Source organism: Phalaenopsis equestris, unplaced genomic scaffold (genome assembly GCF_001263595.1).
Source record: "Phalaenopsis equestris unplaced genomic scaffold, ASM126359v1 Scaffold000626, whole genome shotgun sequence".
NCBI classification, from domain to species: domain Eukaryota; kingdom Viridiplantae; phylum Streptophyta; class Magnoliopsida; order Asparagales; family Orchidaceae; genus Phalaenopsis; species Phalaenopsis equestris.
In genome coordinates this window covers 59,125-73,277 of record NW_018165066.1, presented here as the reverse complement: position 1 = coordinate 73,277, position 14,153 = coordinate 59,125, and the positions used below count along the sequence as shown (strand labels likewise).

At 36.3% G+C, this 14,153-nt stretch overlaps 1 protein-coding gene across 1 annotated transcript; it reads right to left on the bottom strand.

Moving 5' to 3' along the window:
• Positions 1–1,829: 1,829 nt before the first annotated feature.
• On the bottom strand, positions 1,830–4,803 carry LOC110029998 (monoglyceride lipase-like). Its single transcript, XM_020732529.1, has 7 exons — positions 4,320–4,803; positions 3,941–3,979; positions 3,443–3,513; positions 2,814–2,878; positions 2,637–2,726; positions 2,467–2,559; positions 1,830–2,349 (listed from the first exon to the last, which is right to left on the bottom strand). The coding sequence occupies exons 1-7, from the start codon at positions 4,766–4,768 to the stop codon at positions 1,933–1,935; spliced, it is 1,224 nt and encodes a 407-aa protein (XP_020588188.1). The 5' UTR covers positions 4,769–4,803; the 3' UTR covers positions 1,830–1,932.
• Between the last annotated feature and the right edge of the window lie 9,350 nt (positions 4,804–14,153).

Sequence of the window (14,153 nt, the reverse complement as noted above, 5' to 3'; positions counted from 1 at the left end):
TTAATTAATTTTTATTTAAGTTGTAGTGTCTTGATGGGTTGTGTGTGCATGGTGGGTTGTGTGTGTCATGATGGGTTGTGATTGACCCATGTGGAATGGGCCATGGGCCACAGACTCCTTCATGATATCTTTGGCTTTTATGATTAGAATTAGCCTAAGTTTCTTTAGGTTTAGCCCAAAATATTAGATTCAATAGACCTTTATAATTAGCCTAATTAAAAAATTAAGTTAATAATGATGGTTGCCTTCCTAATGCAATTTTAATTCCTAAGTGGTTTAGGTCTTAACACCTTGAATCGAGTTAGTGTTTATTATGATAAGATCAATTGTTCAATAATTGACTTAGGTTGACTTGGGCCCAATTGAATTTTAGTGCACTTGGTGATTCTAACTTCTTAGAGATGAGTTGATGTGTTTAGGATTCATCTCAATTTTATGGTTAATTAGTGTTGGGAGAGCTTTAGATGAGACCAAGGATTGACTTTGGTGAATCCCCCCTCCCCCTTTTGGTTTGAATTTTCGTTTCATGGGATTTCCAGTGCCTTAGGGTAATGTGGTAAGAACCCCTCATTAGCCTAAGTCTAGCCTCTTATCTGATGGGCTTTTCTTAGGTCAATGAGATCCCAAGGGTATTCAATGGGTCATTAGGGAAATTCCTAGGATTTTGAGCTCCATGGGTAACCTAGGGCATCCTCCACCTATAGGAAGTCAACTTGGGCCTCTACTGGGCTAGACCCTCAATCATCTCAACCAAGGGTTGCGAATTTGGGCTTAACCTCAGGGAACCTTCAGTGAGTGTAGGATTGGTTAGAACTCCTATATGGGTGAGTTCTAACTCTAGTCATCTAAGAAGATCACTAGGAAACCCTAAGGCTAAATGTTAGGTTCCTATAGAGAGGGGAAGAGGTTCTCCAAAAAGTGTGGCAAACAAATATGTTCTTATGAATAAGAGCTAAAAGGAAAACCAAGGGGAGAGAGGTCATTTGGACTCCCCCGATTCTCTCCACAATAACTCTTGGTTCAATTTATTCTCTCATTCACTCGACTCTAACACTCGATGCGTGTTCACAAAACAATCCGGGATCCAACAAAGTCAAATCTCTAATATCACATCAAAAATAGCATTATTATCACTTTTTAAAAGTGAAGTACACATTTACATGCGTAGGTTTAAGGAATCAAAGTGCAATATATGCAAATATGAAAGTTTAGATGAGAAAAATGTAAATACATAAGCATTGTGTAGTACGTATGTAATTTTCCCTTTAATTACTAATCAAGGCTTCTTAAGCAATGCTCTCAACTTGTAACTAAAATTAGACATAGATGAACACCGGATAATTGAAAATTTTATGGAGCAAGCTGTCTTTAGTAAATATAAATCAAAATAATTTTCAAATAAGTGTAATATATGAAAAAAAAAAATTAGAAGTTATATTTTGTTGATCTTACAATAAATCCAATGAATTTGGAGTTATCATTAACAAAGAAAACTTGCCTTAGATCAATTTTTTTCACAGGATACCACAGTATTGATGGAATCCCCCAGCACCCTTAGGGAGTTGAAGCAATTTTTCAACAGAAAATCTTCTCCTTAAAAAACAGACTCAACTCCCAGACATTAATCAACAACAAGAAGAGGTAGATCAAATCGATATCTTCATTACTTTCAAATCATATATTTACAACTTCCAATCTGAATTTCAAATATTATATGGTGATGTCGAAAATAAAAAAAAAAAGTAATACTGATAACAATTCTGATACAATTCTGATAAAATTAATATAGAATCTTGAACAACCCAAGCTTCCAAAGGATCTCATTCCTATCCAACTATGAATTTTTTACAGATGTACAAATCCATTCAAAAAATTGGTTAAAAAGTAAGAAATCTTCCTGCACTAAAGCGTTGTACCTACAGACAATCCCCTTCAGGATCTTTGCTGCTGCAGTCTGCCCTCCATCCAGTTAATTATGTGTGCACCAATCTCATCTCGCTCCAGCTCAAATAAAAGGTCATGTAAAAATCCATCATAAAGCTTGATGCTCTTGTGCTTCGATGCAGCCTCATTATATAAATCTTTAGAAGCCAAAGGATCAGTTACCTTATCCGCAGTTCCATGGAGAACCAGGAAAGGAATCGTGACTGATCTGAGATTTTGCATCAGGTAGGATGATATGCGCAAGATTTCGTAGCCGGTTCGAACCCGTATGGGACCAGTGTAGACAAGTGGGTCTGAGTATTTGGCCTGCATTGCGGAAAGATCTCTTGAAACAGGAATGTCAACCTCATTCCCCTCCCTAAGTTGATACTTTGGAAGAACAAGAGACAACAGTGGAGCCACAGCCTACATAGTAATGGAATAAATCAGAATATGAAATAAATCCTTATCTAAGATGATTGAAAACTATAGCAAACATCAGAGAATTGCACATCATGTGTCTGAGCGAGAGCGGCAAATTACCAGAAGAAATGCATGTGGTGGTTTAACTCGCAATGCAGGTGATGTTAGTATAATTCCTTCCAACATTGATTCCATGTGAGAAAATAAAGCTGCCTGAATTGAAAATCAAACAAAAATAAGCACAAAATAACAAAATGGAAGATAAATAGATCATATTTGGATGAGATTACCTTCAAAACCACTGCACCGCCTGTTGAGTGACCAAAAAGAAAACAAGGAACACCAGGATTTTCTGACCTGATCTTTTCCAGGAATATTTCCTGTATAAATATATACATAAAAATTATATCGAGAAGGAATTGCACACTCTGACGAATGTTAGAATGATTATGAATTATACAACTTACAGTGTCAGCAACTACCCAGTCTAACGAAGGTACAAAACCATGCAACCCATCACTGCCGCCGTGACCTGCAATGATCACAAAATAAATAAATAAATTCATAATTCAGGTCCAAATTATCAAACCAACATAATAAATCATTCATAGCAAGGAGCACAAGTGGGGGACATCAAGCAAGCAAGCACATAAGTGGCTAGTAAGTAAGTTACCACACCTAAATGAAAGCCACAGCACAACAGTAATTGAATAATATTTCAGCAATTATACAAAAACAAATAAAGAAATCTTAGGAGGTTGATGAATCATATTAAGCAAATAATATTCATGTATAAGCAGTCTCTAGCTTTTTATATAACCATTAAATACAAATAGCTCAAAAAGTTTCCATGATGTGTTGATTGACTATTTATTTTTTCCTTTTTTTTTCTTTTTTCTTTTTTTTGCAACAGCAGTTTACATAATACTGCTAGTACAAACAGTAATATATAAAGTACATGTGAAAATTCCATTGTACAATCAATAAACTTACAATACCCAAAGTTTAGAAGGAACGGCTTGGTTAGATGGAGGTAAGAAGGCTAAGGACGATGTTTTTTAAAATAGAAATTCTTGTAGAATGTGAAGCAACGAACCTATCCAGTCCATTGCATATACTCCAAAGTTGGATGCTGTCAATTGTGATGCAAAATGCACATATCTTCCACTGGAAAAACAAAAATAATCAATTTGTAAGAAGTTAAGCTTTGTCAATAAAAGAAGCTGTTGATAATAGTAGTTCTTTTCATGGTAACTCCAATTACTACTTAAGCCTATAAATATATTCCTTCATTACGTGACAAAGCAAAGCGAGAAAGTCTGATTGATGAAGTAATCAGGCCTACATTAATTACAGGAATAGATTAACTAATTGGCAATATCCATGAAGTCAATTGTCAAAAATCTTTGCATGTGATTAATTTTAAAACTAGGCCCCTAAGCCAACAAACATCAGATCAATAGTTGGGAAAGTTGGGGATATATCACTAATTTCACCACATACTTTAAAATGCTAACATTCGTAGAACTGAAAAGACAAACAGTAAATGTGAAACAAGGGACTGAAAGGCCAAAAAGATTTCTTTTTTTCTAACCTGTGCTCATTAAGACCATGCATGATCACCAAAATAGCCCTGCAGATAAAAGAAAAAAAAACAGTACATGTTACTGATACTTCTAAGAAAGCATGATAGTGATAGAACAGAACAAAGTAACTGAAACCACTATAATTTGCATTCTATATGTATATGAAGTCCTAATTTCAGGAACACAGGGAACAATAACAAGAAACACAAACCTAAGAACTACAAATCAATAGAAAACAGGACTAGAAGAAATCGTATTATCAGTCTTACTCCAATAAATAGAAAACTCAGCATTTCATAGGTAAATCCAAATACCTAAGAACTACAAATCAAAACAATCTGAAGAACAAACTTATCAAGAAAAAAGAAATAACGATCGAAAGCTCACTTCATTTTTCCATCCGCAGGCAACCACGAGCGACAGAAGAGTTCATTCCTCATCGTTCCATAAAGCACAAAACTTTCACATTGTAACCTTCCGTTCTCTCCTTTCCCCCATTTCCCTTCCGAAGAAAACCCCATCTCCACTCTCTCAGCCAACGCTCTCCTCCGCTTTGCATCTTCTTCCTCCACCGCCGACCACCTCTCTCCTTTTTTAAACTCCCCGTCCCTTCGCCTAAGCAAAGACCAAGCCTGAACAGCCAATAAAGAGCTACGCACCCAGCGGAGAGGAAGAAGAATAAGAAACCAGAGGAAAATTGATTGAAGGAAGTGCAGGAACATGCGGAGCGCGGATTCACGGAGAAAGCTTGATCTTTTAACGCCGCGGAAGCCTGAAATGATGAGACCACTAGCAGCAGAGGTGAGCGAATCGACTTGATGGCTGCTCATCTCCATTTTTGCCAGCGGCGAGGGTTCTCTGGCTGTGGTGGGAAAAGAAGCAGCTGTCTGTTTGGGCAGTGGGTGCGAATGCAATTTATAGGAGGAGAAAAGAGGAAGTCATAGTCTGCTTGGTTCATTGACCGGGTAAAAACCCGCGGAATTCCAAAGTTTTCTCAAGAGTTAATTTTTAAGGCATTTTTAAATATCGGATTCTGTTATTACAATTGGCTATACTACAGTAAACGATCGCGTTTAGAGCCTAAAATAAGTTCTGCTGAGAGAATTATTTCCGCTCACTGGTGACTGTGTGGGCGTATATATGCACCTCTCTCTATATATATAATATAATCACACAAATTTAGTAAAAATTCAATGGGCCTAGCTTATGAAAATTAGAGGACAATGTATTAGGATTGTTAAATAACGGAAACGTCATGAGTCATTTCTTTTAGTCGGAACTAAGAAATGACCAACGAAAGCACAACGAAACAAATAGAAGGCACCGGACCTATGGGACCGTCGTTCATGACCAGCTTATTCAGCCGATTACAAGATTCTTCACAATTATAAACAAAGGCACCCTATAGAATACATCTTCTAATCCTCTGAGCCCTTGTCCTAAGAGAGCTACATGTCAGATTATAATGAAATATTCTTTGGCTGACGGTCTATATTCACCCTTGAGACAAGAGGGCCTCTACTCAGGATTCTGTTGAAAGAGTCAACCTTTGATCTCTCAATCGACCAAAATTATGTCGGTCGACCAAATGACATGATCAACGGTCATTAAATGCCCCTCTTCAAGCAATTAAAAATATAAAACAATATTATGTCAGTTATGGTTATGAAAGGGCACAGAAGTTAGTTACACATGTGAGAATGTATCATAATAACTTGTAATAACCTTATTATAATAAGGACAAACATGTAATTTCATATTAAATACCCCTAAGACTTATAAATAGGGGGTCATCTCCTCAATAAGAGATTATTGAATTTACTCTCTCAAAACTTGTGTTATTATGTTTTTATTTTCTATCAATTTCCTTCCACATATTCTTTGCATCGGTTCAACACTCTATACCTTAGGTTTGTTCCACAAAATATATTTGGATTCAACATCCTAAAAAGTGCGGTGAGTATGAAATCGTGTCATCAATAAGAAGAAGAGCATGTCACGGAGAAGGAACTCAATTGGGAGAAATCTCAAACATAGAGTCTGTGAGATAATTTGTTCAACAACAAATTCAGAAACTCCGAGATTAAATGATTGGTCACATGACAGAATTGACCTGAATCCCAGTACTAAGATAGTGTTTCGTCCGCATCGAAGGTCAGAACACAATTTGGGTGAATGGAGGTCTACCATTAGCCCTAGAGTTAATGGTTGAAAACATGTTCTCCTCCGTGTTGGACTGGAGCTGATGGTCCCGTGGCTGCCTCTAATATAGGAAAATGGTTGGCTCCCTTTATGGACGAGTCGATGATCTAAACATTCTCATCTGCATAAATAATCAAATGTCAAATAAAATAATGACAATCAAAGAGGATATGGTTTCCTCATACCAATGATTTGATCCAATTAGGATGATTTGAAAGATGAAAGGTTCTTGCTGAGAAATAACTTAATGCCCACCTGACTGTTCAGCTAACCAATAGAAAAGAATCTTGTTCTTAGTGTTGTGGAACTTAGGCTTTAGTGACTTGAATAATATATTGGGTTGATGCTTCCCAAATTGGTGTAGGAGTAATGAAAATTGTACCAACAGTGCTCACACCCTCCCTGATGCCCATCTCTCGATAAAAGAGTTGGCTTGAGTCTGATGACTTAACCAATTTCTCTTGCACCTCTACCCTCTGCTTCTTATGGGTCATTTGTTTATAACATTTCTCTCTTTCTGATCCTCTCCCTCTTTCCAATCACTTTATGTCGATCGATCAATATATCTCTCTCTAGTGTTATTACTATTACTAGCCATCCCCCGCCATTCAGCTTCTTGTTTATCGTTGGTCGGCTCCCCTCAGTTTACTCTTCTCCTCGAAAACTAATGATGGGTGGGATTTTTCAGCAGAAATTCAAAAGGCTTTCATCATTACCACCTCATTTACCACATATGTAGAAACCTTCTTACCACACCATAAATATATCTCCTACTGGTAACTGACTGAAAGGCAGGGTACTGAGAAAAAAGAGAAAGGGAAATGCTAGTCATGTCCTATTTATAGAGATAACAAACAAAAAGTTCTAGGAAGTTCAATTATTAAATGTAGTTAATATGCAATAAATAAATATATTTTTACATTTAATTCTCTTATTCTTATTGCAAGTGTCATTTTAAAGAAATGAGAGAATCAAGGAACCAAATTGTACATAAAAATGGCCTACATGAATCTTAAGTAAATTTGATGTGTCCCATTGATAAACACTAGAGGACACAACATCAGGATAGTAAGTGTTGTTTCCTTCGGTCAGATTCTGAGCCGACCGAACGGAAGGACGACTGAATGAAGAGATGAAAGGAGCCCAGTGTGTGAGGCAGTAATTCATGACCAACTCTCTTAGCCGATTATGGAGCTCCTCACAAAATGGCCAAAGGGCCTCTCACAGAACACCTCTCTAACCCCTGAGAAGGCTCTTTGTCCAAGGATGGTTGCCTGTCAGATTAGGTGGTACATCCTCTACATAATGTTCCAGTCTATTCAGACAACAAGAATGCCTCTTTTCAGAATTTTCCCTTAAAAGAGTTAACGGATGACCTTCCAGCCGATATGATCGACGGGTCATCAAATGCACTAATCAAGCGATTACGAATACAAAAATATGCCAAAATCAGTTATGAATATGAAAAGGTGCCAAAATCGGTTATGAATATGAAAATATCTCATAATAAGTTGTAACACCTTAATTAAAATAGGGGCATACATGTTATTGTACACTAGGTACCCCCAAAATCTATAAATAGACGATCATTTCTGCAATTAAAGATTACTAATTCACCCTATCCAAACTTTGACATTTACTTTGCTCTCTCTTTCTCTCTCTTTTTTGTTCTCTCTCTGTTTCTTCTTACTATGTTACACTCTATTCTTTGGGTGTGATTGACAGGATATATCGAGATTGAACATATTTTTTCAAAAGAGCTCCTAAACAACCTAATAAATGCTCTAGACTAAATAACCAAATTATATAAGCGAGAAACCTTTTTGTAACTAAGGCTTCATTTGGGGAAGCTTATTAGGAGCGTCGGTGTTTTGAAAATGCCGCCTCTCTGTTTATTAATTGCGTTCGCACCGGCATTAGCTTGCCTCACTGCGTCTGTGTTAGTTAATTCCTTTATGTCGTTCGACGCTGTCCGAGCCCCACATCCTGCATTAGCCATCCACGTTGCCCTAGGAATTCCAGAGGTGCCCTCGATCTCCCTTGCCTCCTCCCTCGCTGGTTTCCTTTCTGGTTCATCGCCCCAAATTTTCTTTCCTGATCATCAGGTATCCTTTCGATTACCCTAGCTGCGAGACTCGGAATGCTTTCTTTACTCTAATCTTCTTTCTGAGCAGTGTTGATGCAGGAAATAATTTTTTTTTTTTGGGAAATATGATGACATTAAGGGTTTTTAGGTATTGCCCAGTTTAGATCGCCCAGTTTAGATCTATGCCCAGTTTAGATCTATGACATGAGTTTTTTTGAGGATCCTGTAGCTTTTGGCATTTTCTCTGGTTTTTGAGTTTTATGCCTGTTGAGATATGTTTCAATTTCTATGCCCTGATATTTTCGCATTTTAACTGGTTGTTGGATTTGGGTTGCTAGCTGCGATCCTAGAAACCTTCCTTTTCATTGATCCTTTTTCTGAGATGTGTAGATACAAGAACCATTTTTTTTTTATTTTGTGTCTAAAATATGAGTCCATGAAAGTTTTTATGATATAGGCCAATTGAGATATGTTGCATTCGTTGTTTGATGGGAGGTAGTGGCTCTGGTTTTGGGCATCTGTTTTGTGGCATGATATTGTGACATTTTTTTTCTGGTTTTGGCTCTGTTTGTTTGATGGGAGGTATCAGCTCTGGTTCTAAGAAAATTGGTGAAGTTATATAATTGTTTAGCTGTTGTTTGTGTGGTGGAAAATTTGCAGGAATTTTTGTTATGCAGTAATTTGAAATAACCAATTGTTGATTTGGTTATACAATGAAGATTATGGCTTGGTACATGAAAATGCATTACGAAATTGTTTATTCATCTATGAAAGCATACTAGCGTGTAATTCTAATGTTTCAAACATATATCTAACTCATCATTGAGAGGATTCCATATTTTTATCTTTTGTTTTATGTTAAGAATGGCAATGGTTATAGAGTTTAGGGTTCATATGCATATGCTTATACAAGAAAATGCAATGTTTGTTTTTATATGAGGCAATGGTTATATCATTGGGGAGTTACCTGTTTTTGGTTTAGGGTTCATATGCATATGCAAGGTTTTTTTTTTCATATTATTATGTCGGCACTATTTTTGGTGTGGGGTTTGCCCGTAAGAAGCTGTAGGTCATCGGAATTGAAATCCCGTTGCCCGCTTCGGAAGGACGTTTTTTGTTCAAATGCCTGCTTTATGGGTTCTAAGGCCTGCTATATGGGTTCAAATGCCTGCTTTATGTGTTCTTATGCCTGCTTTAAGGATTTTCCATATTGTTCAAATGCGAACTGAGCATGGATTTATGGGTTCTTATGCCTACTTTTAATATATTGTTCAAATGTGGGATCAAAAGAAATTGATCTGCCATTCGATTTTTAGCAAATATGAAAAAAGAGGAAGAATGTAAACATGTTCTATTTTTATTTGTTAGTTGAGAAATTTTTATTATCACCAAAGAGAGAAATGGGAGGGAGAATTGTAAGTTGTATTGTTCTCCCTTTATAGTTATGTAACAATATAAAATTGCATAATAAAGTATTTTCGATGTCTTGCTATGGATGTAGGTCATTGAGCAAACCACAAAATTGATTTGTATCTTTATATATATATATATATATATATATTAGCAAATCCTTCGAAAGTTGAGCTAATGTGATTATTTGGAGACTGTTGTTGTTGTTGGCTTGTGTTTTTGTTGGCCTGAGATTCATAATGATGAGCATTGTGAATGTGCTGGTGCAATTATTTCTTCAATAATTCTATTGAGATTCAAATTTAAAAAGTTTTTATTCTCACTTGTTGCCTATAGTTACATCATGTCTAAAGCGGTTGAAGGAGGCCCGTCCACAATATGGGATAAAGAAGTAACAAACATTTTTTGCGATCTGTGTATTACAGAAATAGAACTGGGGAACATACTAACAAAGTATTTTAATAAGGAAGGGTGACAAAACATTGCTAAGATATTCAAAGAATTGACTGGCAGAGATTATGACCGGCTTAAATTTAAAAAAAAATGGGACCAATTGAAGAAGGAATGAAAAATATGGAAGGAGTTGAAACGTGGATCTACCGGTCTGGGTTGAGATCCGATTAAAAGGAAAAATGATGCTCCAGCTGAATAGTGGGCTGGAAAATTAGAGGTAATTTTTTATCTAATCCGTGAATTGTTAGCTTCGCAAATTGTTTTCTCTAATTATAATTTCCTAACTATTCCCTCTAAATGTTATATCACAAGGGATACCGACAGTGAAGAAGTATAAACAGTGCGGAATTGAGTGCGGAATTGAGCCGGAATGTATAAACAGTGCGGTTGAAGAAAAACTGGACGTGAAAAACTGGATGTAATGTTTAAATGGGTTGTCGCAATGGGAAAGTTTTCATTCAACCCTACTGAAAGCGGTTTTACAGGGATACCAAATGAAATCACACTTGAGTCATTGAATCCCGATGAAGAAGTGCATAGCATTAACCTGAGGGATATGGGGGAGTCGAGTACAATTTTAAAGAGGCCAAGGATTGCTAAGAAAAATAAAGACAATGAACATTTTGTAAACATCTCCTTCGATCGTTTAATTGAAGCTTTTGCAACTCCACCAATCTCAGATTCTAACATATTAAACTGTCTCAAGCTTTTGGGTTTTATTCCTGAAGTTGTGGCCGACAGGCGATTTAACGCACAGTGTGTGAAAAAACTTGAGGATTCAATTCGAATGAAAATATTCATGGCGCTAGAGCCTGAATTGCGTCTTGAATATTTGCGGGTTTTGGTCGATGAATGATATTTTTTGATTCATTGTATATGTATTTGTTGCAGTAATATGAACTTCTACTTATGTCATTTTTTTTAAATGTTTGGAACTTCTAATCATGTAATTTTATTTTTAATATGTTTGGACCTTCTACATATGTAGTCTTTTATTTTTAAATGCACCTGTTAGCGGTTGAAGCTTTATTTATAAGTTGCGTATTACATGTTCTGAACTTTAACAATTTATAATTGAAGTTGAATTGATTGGTAGTATTGTAGGCATATCTTATTATGCACTCATTATGTTAACATCTTATATCATTTAGGATGGATCCGTAGCGTGAGCGTCATAAGAGAATGAAATTTGCTACAACCATTGCGATATTGTTGTTGGATTATTACCGGAATAACATTGATCGCATTCCACGCATAACATCCAGCTTTGTTGGAGATAAATAGGTTGGTGAAATGCTTTCTGGCCATCTAATAAGGTTTACAAATATTTTCAGAATGACAGCACCTATTTTTATGGATCTTCTGCTTGAGTTATGCCTAAATCACGGCCTTTAGGGTTCTTCTAGAATGACGTGTAGGGGATGTGTAGGGAGGTGTTGGCTATAACACTGTACATTCTGTCACAGAATGAATTAAATAGAGGAGCTATGGAAAGATTTCAGCATTCATCTGAAATAATTAGTCGTTAATTTTCTAAAGGCATACAGATTCTTGTTAGCTTAGCAGCTGAAATAATTAAACCAGCGGATCCATCATTTGCTACCACTCCAGAACAAATTGCCAACGATCCTCGATACATGTCATATTTCAAGGTAACTTTGAGTGGTATTATTTTATTACATACCATACTTTCATAATATTATTACTCTCTAACGAACAATTAAACAGAACTGCATTGGTGCAATTGACGGTACCCACGTTGATGCCCGACTACCCAATCACGAGAAGGTTGCATACAGGGTTACATATATCGGTCGGAGTGGTTCAACAACTCAGATTGTAATGGTTGTATGCAGCTTCAACATGTGTTTTACTTTTGTAGTGGCGGGCTGGGAAGAGAGTGCACATGACAGTCATATTCTCTCCTTTTCCATTAGGAATAGATCACACTGTTTCCCTCACCCCCCATCAGGTTAGTTTTGTTTTGCAATTTGTATATCCGAGCAGGTAATATTTTTAAGTAACTGTGTTTTTCGTACCAGGAAAATATTATCTAGTTGATGTCGGATATCCTATGCAAAGGGGATGCCTGAAGCCCTATCCTGCCACAAGATATCATCTTCCAGATTTCGAGAGAGCAAGTGACACCGTCCATGGCAGAAAAGAAATGTTTAATAAACACCACTCATCTTTACGCGGGGTAATTAAAAGAACATTTGGGGTTTGGAAGAAGAAATGTGTCATCCTATGTGATATGTCGTCGTATCCTTCCCAAAAGTAGGTGCATATTGTGGTTTCAACAATGACACTACATAACTTCATCCGAAGACATTCTTCACGATCAGATACAGACTTCAGTATGACTGACAATGATGAACTAAATGTCTTTGAGCAAACTCCAGGAATCGTGGGTGGGCATTCATTACCTAAGGATGATATAGAATGTAATGAATTTGGAGATCATGATGGTGAAGGTTTGGTTGATATGATTGCTTTTGATATGATTGCTTTAAGTTGCTTTAAGAGAGTCTATCACAAATGCTATCTGTGACTGTTGATCTACCAAGTTTTTCTTTAATAAGATTATAAGTTTATATTCATATTCTATTAATTTTGTTTTTTCTTAAATATCTTGAGCTGACATTTGGTTCTTTTGTTTTTTTCGCAGTTATAACAACATGACTTCTAGGATATCAGTTACGGACAGAGATATTTTGTGTTATTATGGACTACCGTCTCCGTTGCTCACGTCACGTTAGTCTCATAGCTTGGGAGGCAGTTCTACGGTTGTGCCAAGGGTGTTTCAGCTCGTTGTGGTTTCTTCCGGTGTGCGACAGTCCCACATATTACACTGCCAGCAGTCATGGGAATCCGATGTTTTCCCAGGTTGATAGTGCAGATGAGGACAGGCGTAGCCAAAGTTTCAAAATAAATATTTCAATATTTCTCATTGTAGTTGTACTTTTCTTTGTCCTTTTTTTATTTCTTCTAGTACTCACGAGAGTGTGAGAGTTGTATGTCATCTTTTGGAACTAATCTGTGATGATTGTATGTTTCTGCACTATATGCTTCTGTACTACCAAAAAGTCATTCTGAATAAGTTGCCCCAAACAGTTTTATCAGACAGGGGCAGGAATGTCATTTAGCCACTAATAAGCTAATTTGAATAAGCTGCCCCAAACAACAAACCAGGTTATTCTGATAATCTGCTTATCAGCAGATTATAAATAATCAACAGCTGCGCCAAACAGACCCTAAGTGAGTGCATGAGTTCTATGAGCTGAGTTTAATTGCTTAATCTTGAAGATATGTTATATTATTTTTTAGGCGAATTTGTGACTCTAGACCACTTGAGATTATTGACAATTTTGGTATGTATTGATTTGGTTTATGACTAGTTGGTTGAGAAAAGCCAATTTTTTTAGTTAACTTGATCAATTTGTTTAAATTGCACAAAATATGCACAAACTAATATAAGAATATACAGCGTGCCATCAACAGTCAGGTAGGCAAGTTCTTATTTAATAAAAATTTAATCAAGTTATTTTCAAGATTTAGTTTTTTAATGATTCAAATCATAATCCTCTACTTAACATGACCTTTAATAAATAACAAATAAATATATTCCCACACCTTCCTAAGAAAAACGAGCAATGCTCAAATTTACTTGAAAACAAGCCTGACATTAGAAGAATATTAAATATGTTAAAAGTAAATACAGATTAATGCCATATAAATAAACAACTCAGGCTATTATTAATTATGTGCTAGTTTGCTTAGGTATAAGTTTCCACCTTAACGTGAAATATACAAGGCATTTTATATTTCTCTCTCAGAAAATGGCCGTCAGGGATGACCAAGAATCGGGGTTTCTTAGGTCAAACTAATAACTAATTCAATTAATGTGCCATGACTGCTTCCAACAGATAATTTTAGGACGCCGGGAAAATTATTTTAATTATTTTATAAGGACATCGTATGCAGAAATATATACGGTGTCCGATCACTATCGTCCATCACAGTAAAGATTTATGACAGTGGGCCCTATTTTGAATTTTTTTTTAAAAAAA

Coding starts and splice junctions, on each gene's coding strand:
- LOC110029998 (XM_020732529.1), bottom strand. CDS start 4,768: ATGGAGATGAGCAGCCATCAAGTCGATTCGCTCACCTCTGCTGCTAGT. Junction 3,980..4,319: donor CCTGCGGATGGAAAAATGAA/GTGAGCTTTCGA, acceptor TTTTATCTGCAG/GGCTATTTTGGTGATCATGC. Junction 2,560..2,636: donor GCGGTGCAGTGGTTTTGAAG/GTAATCTCATCC, acceptor TTTTCAATTCAG/GCAGCTTTATTTTCTCACAT.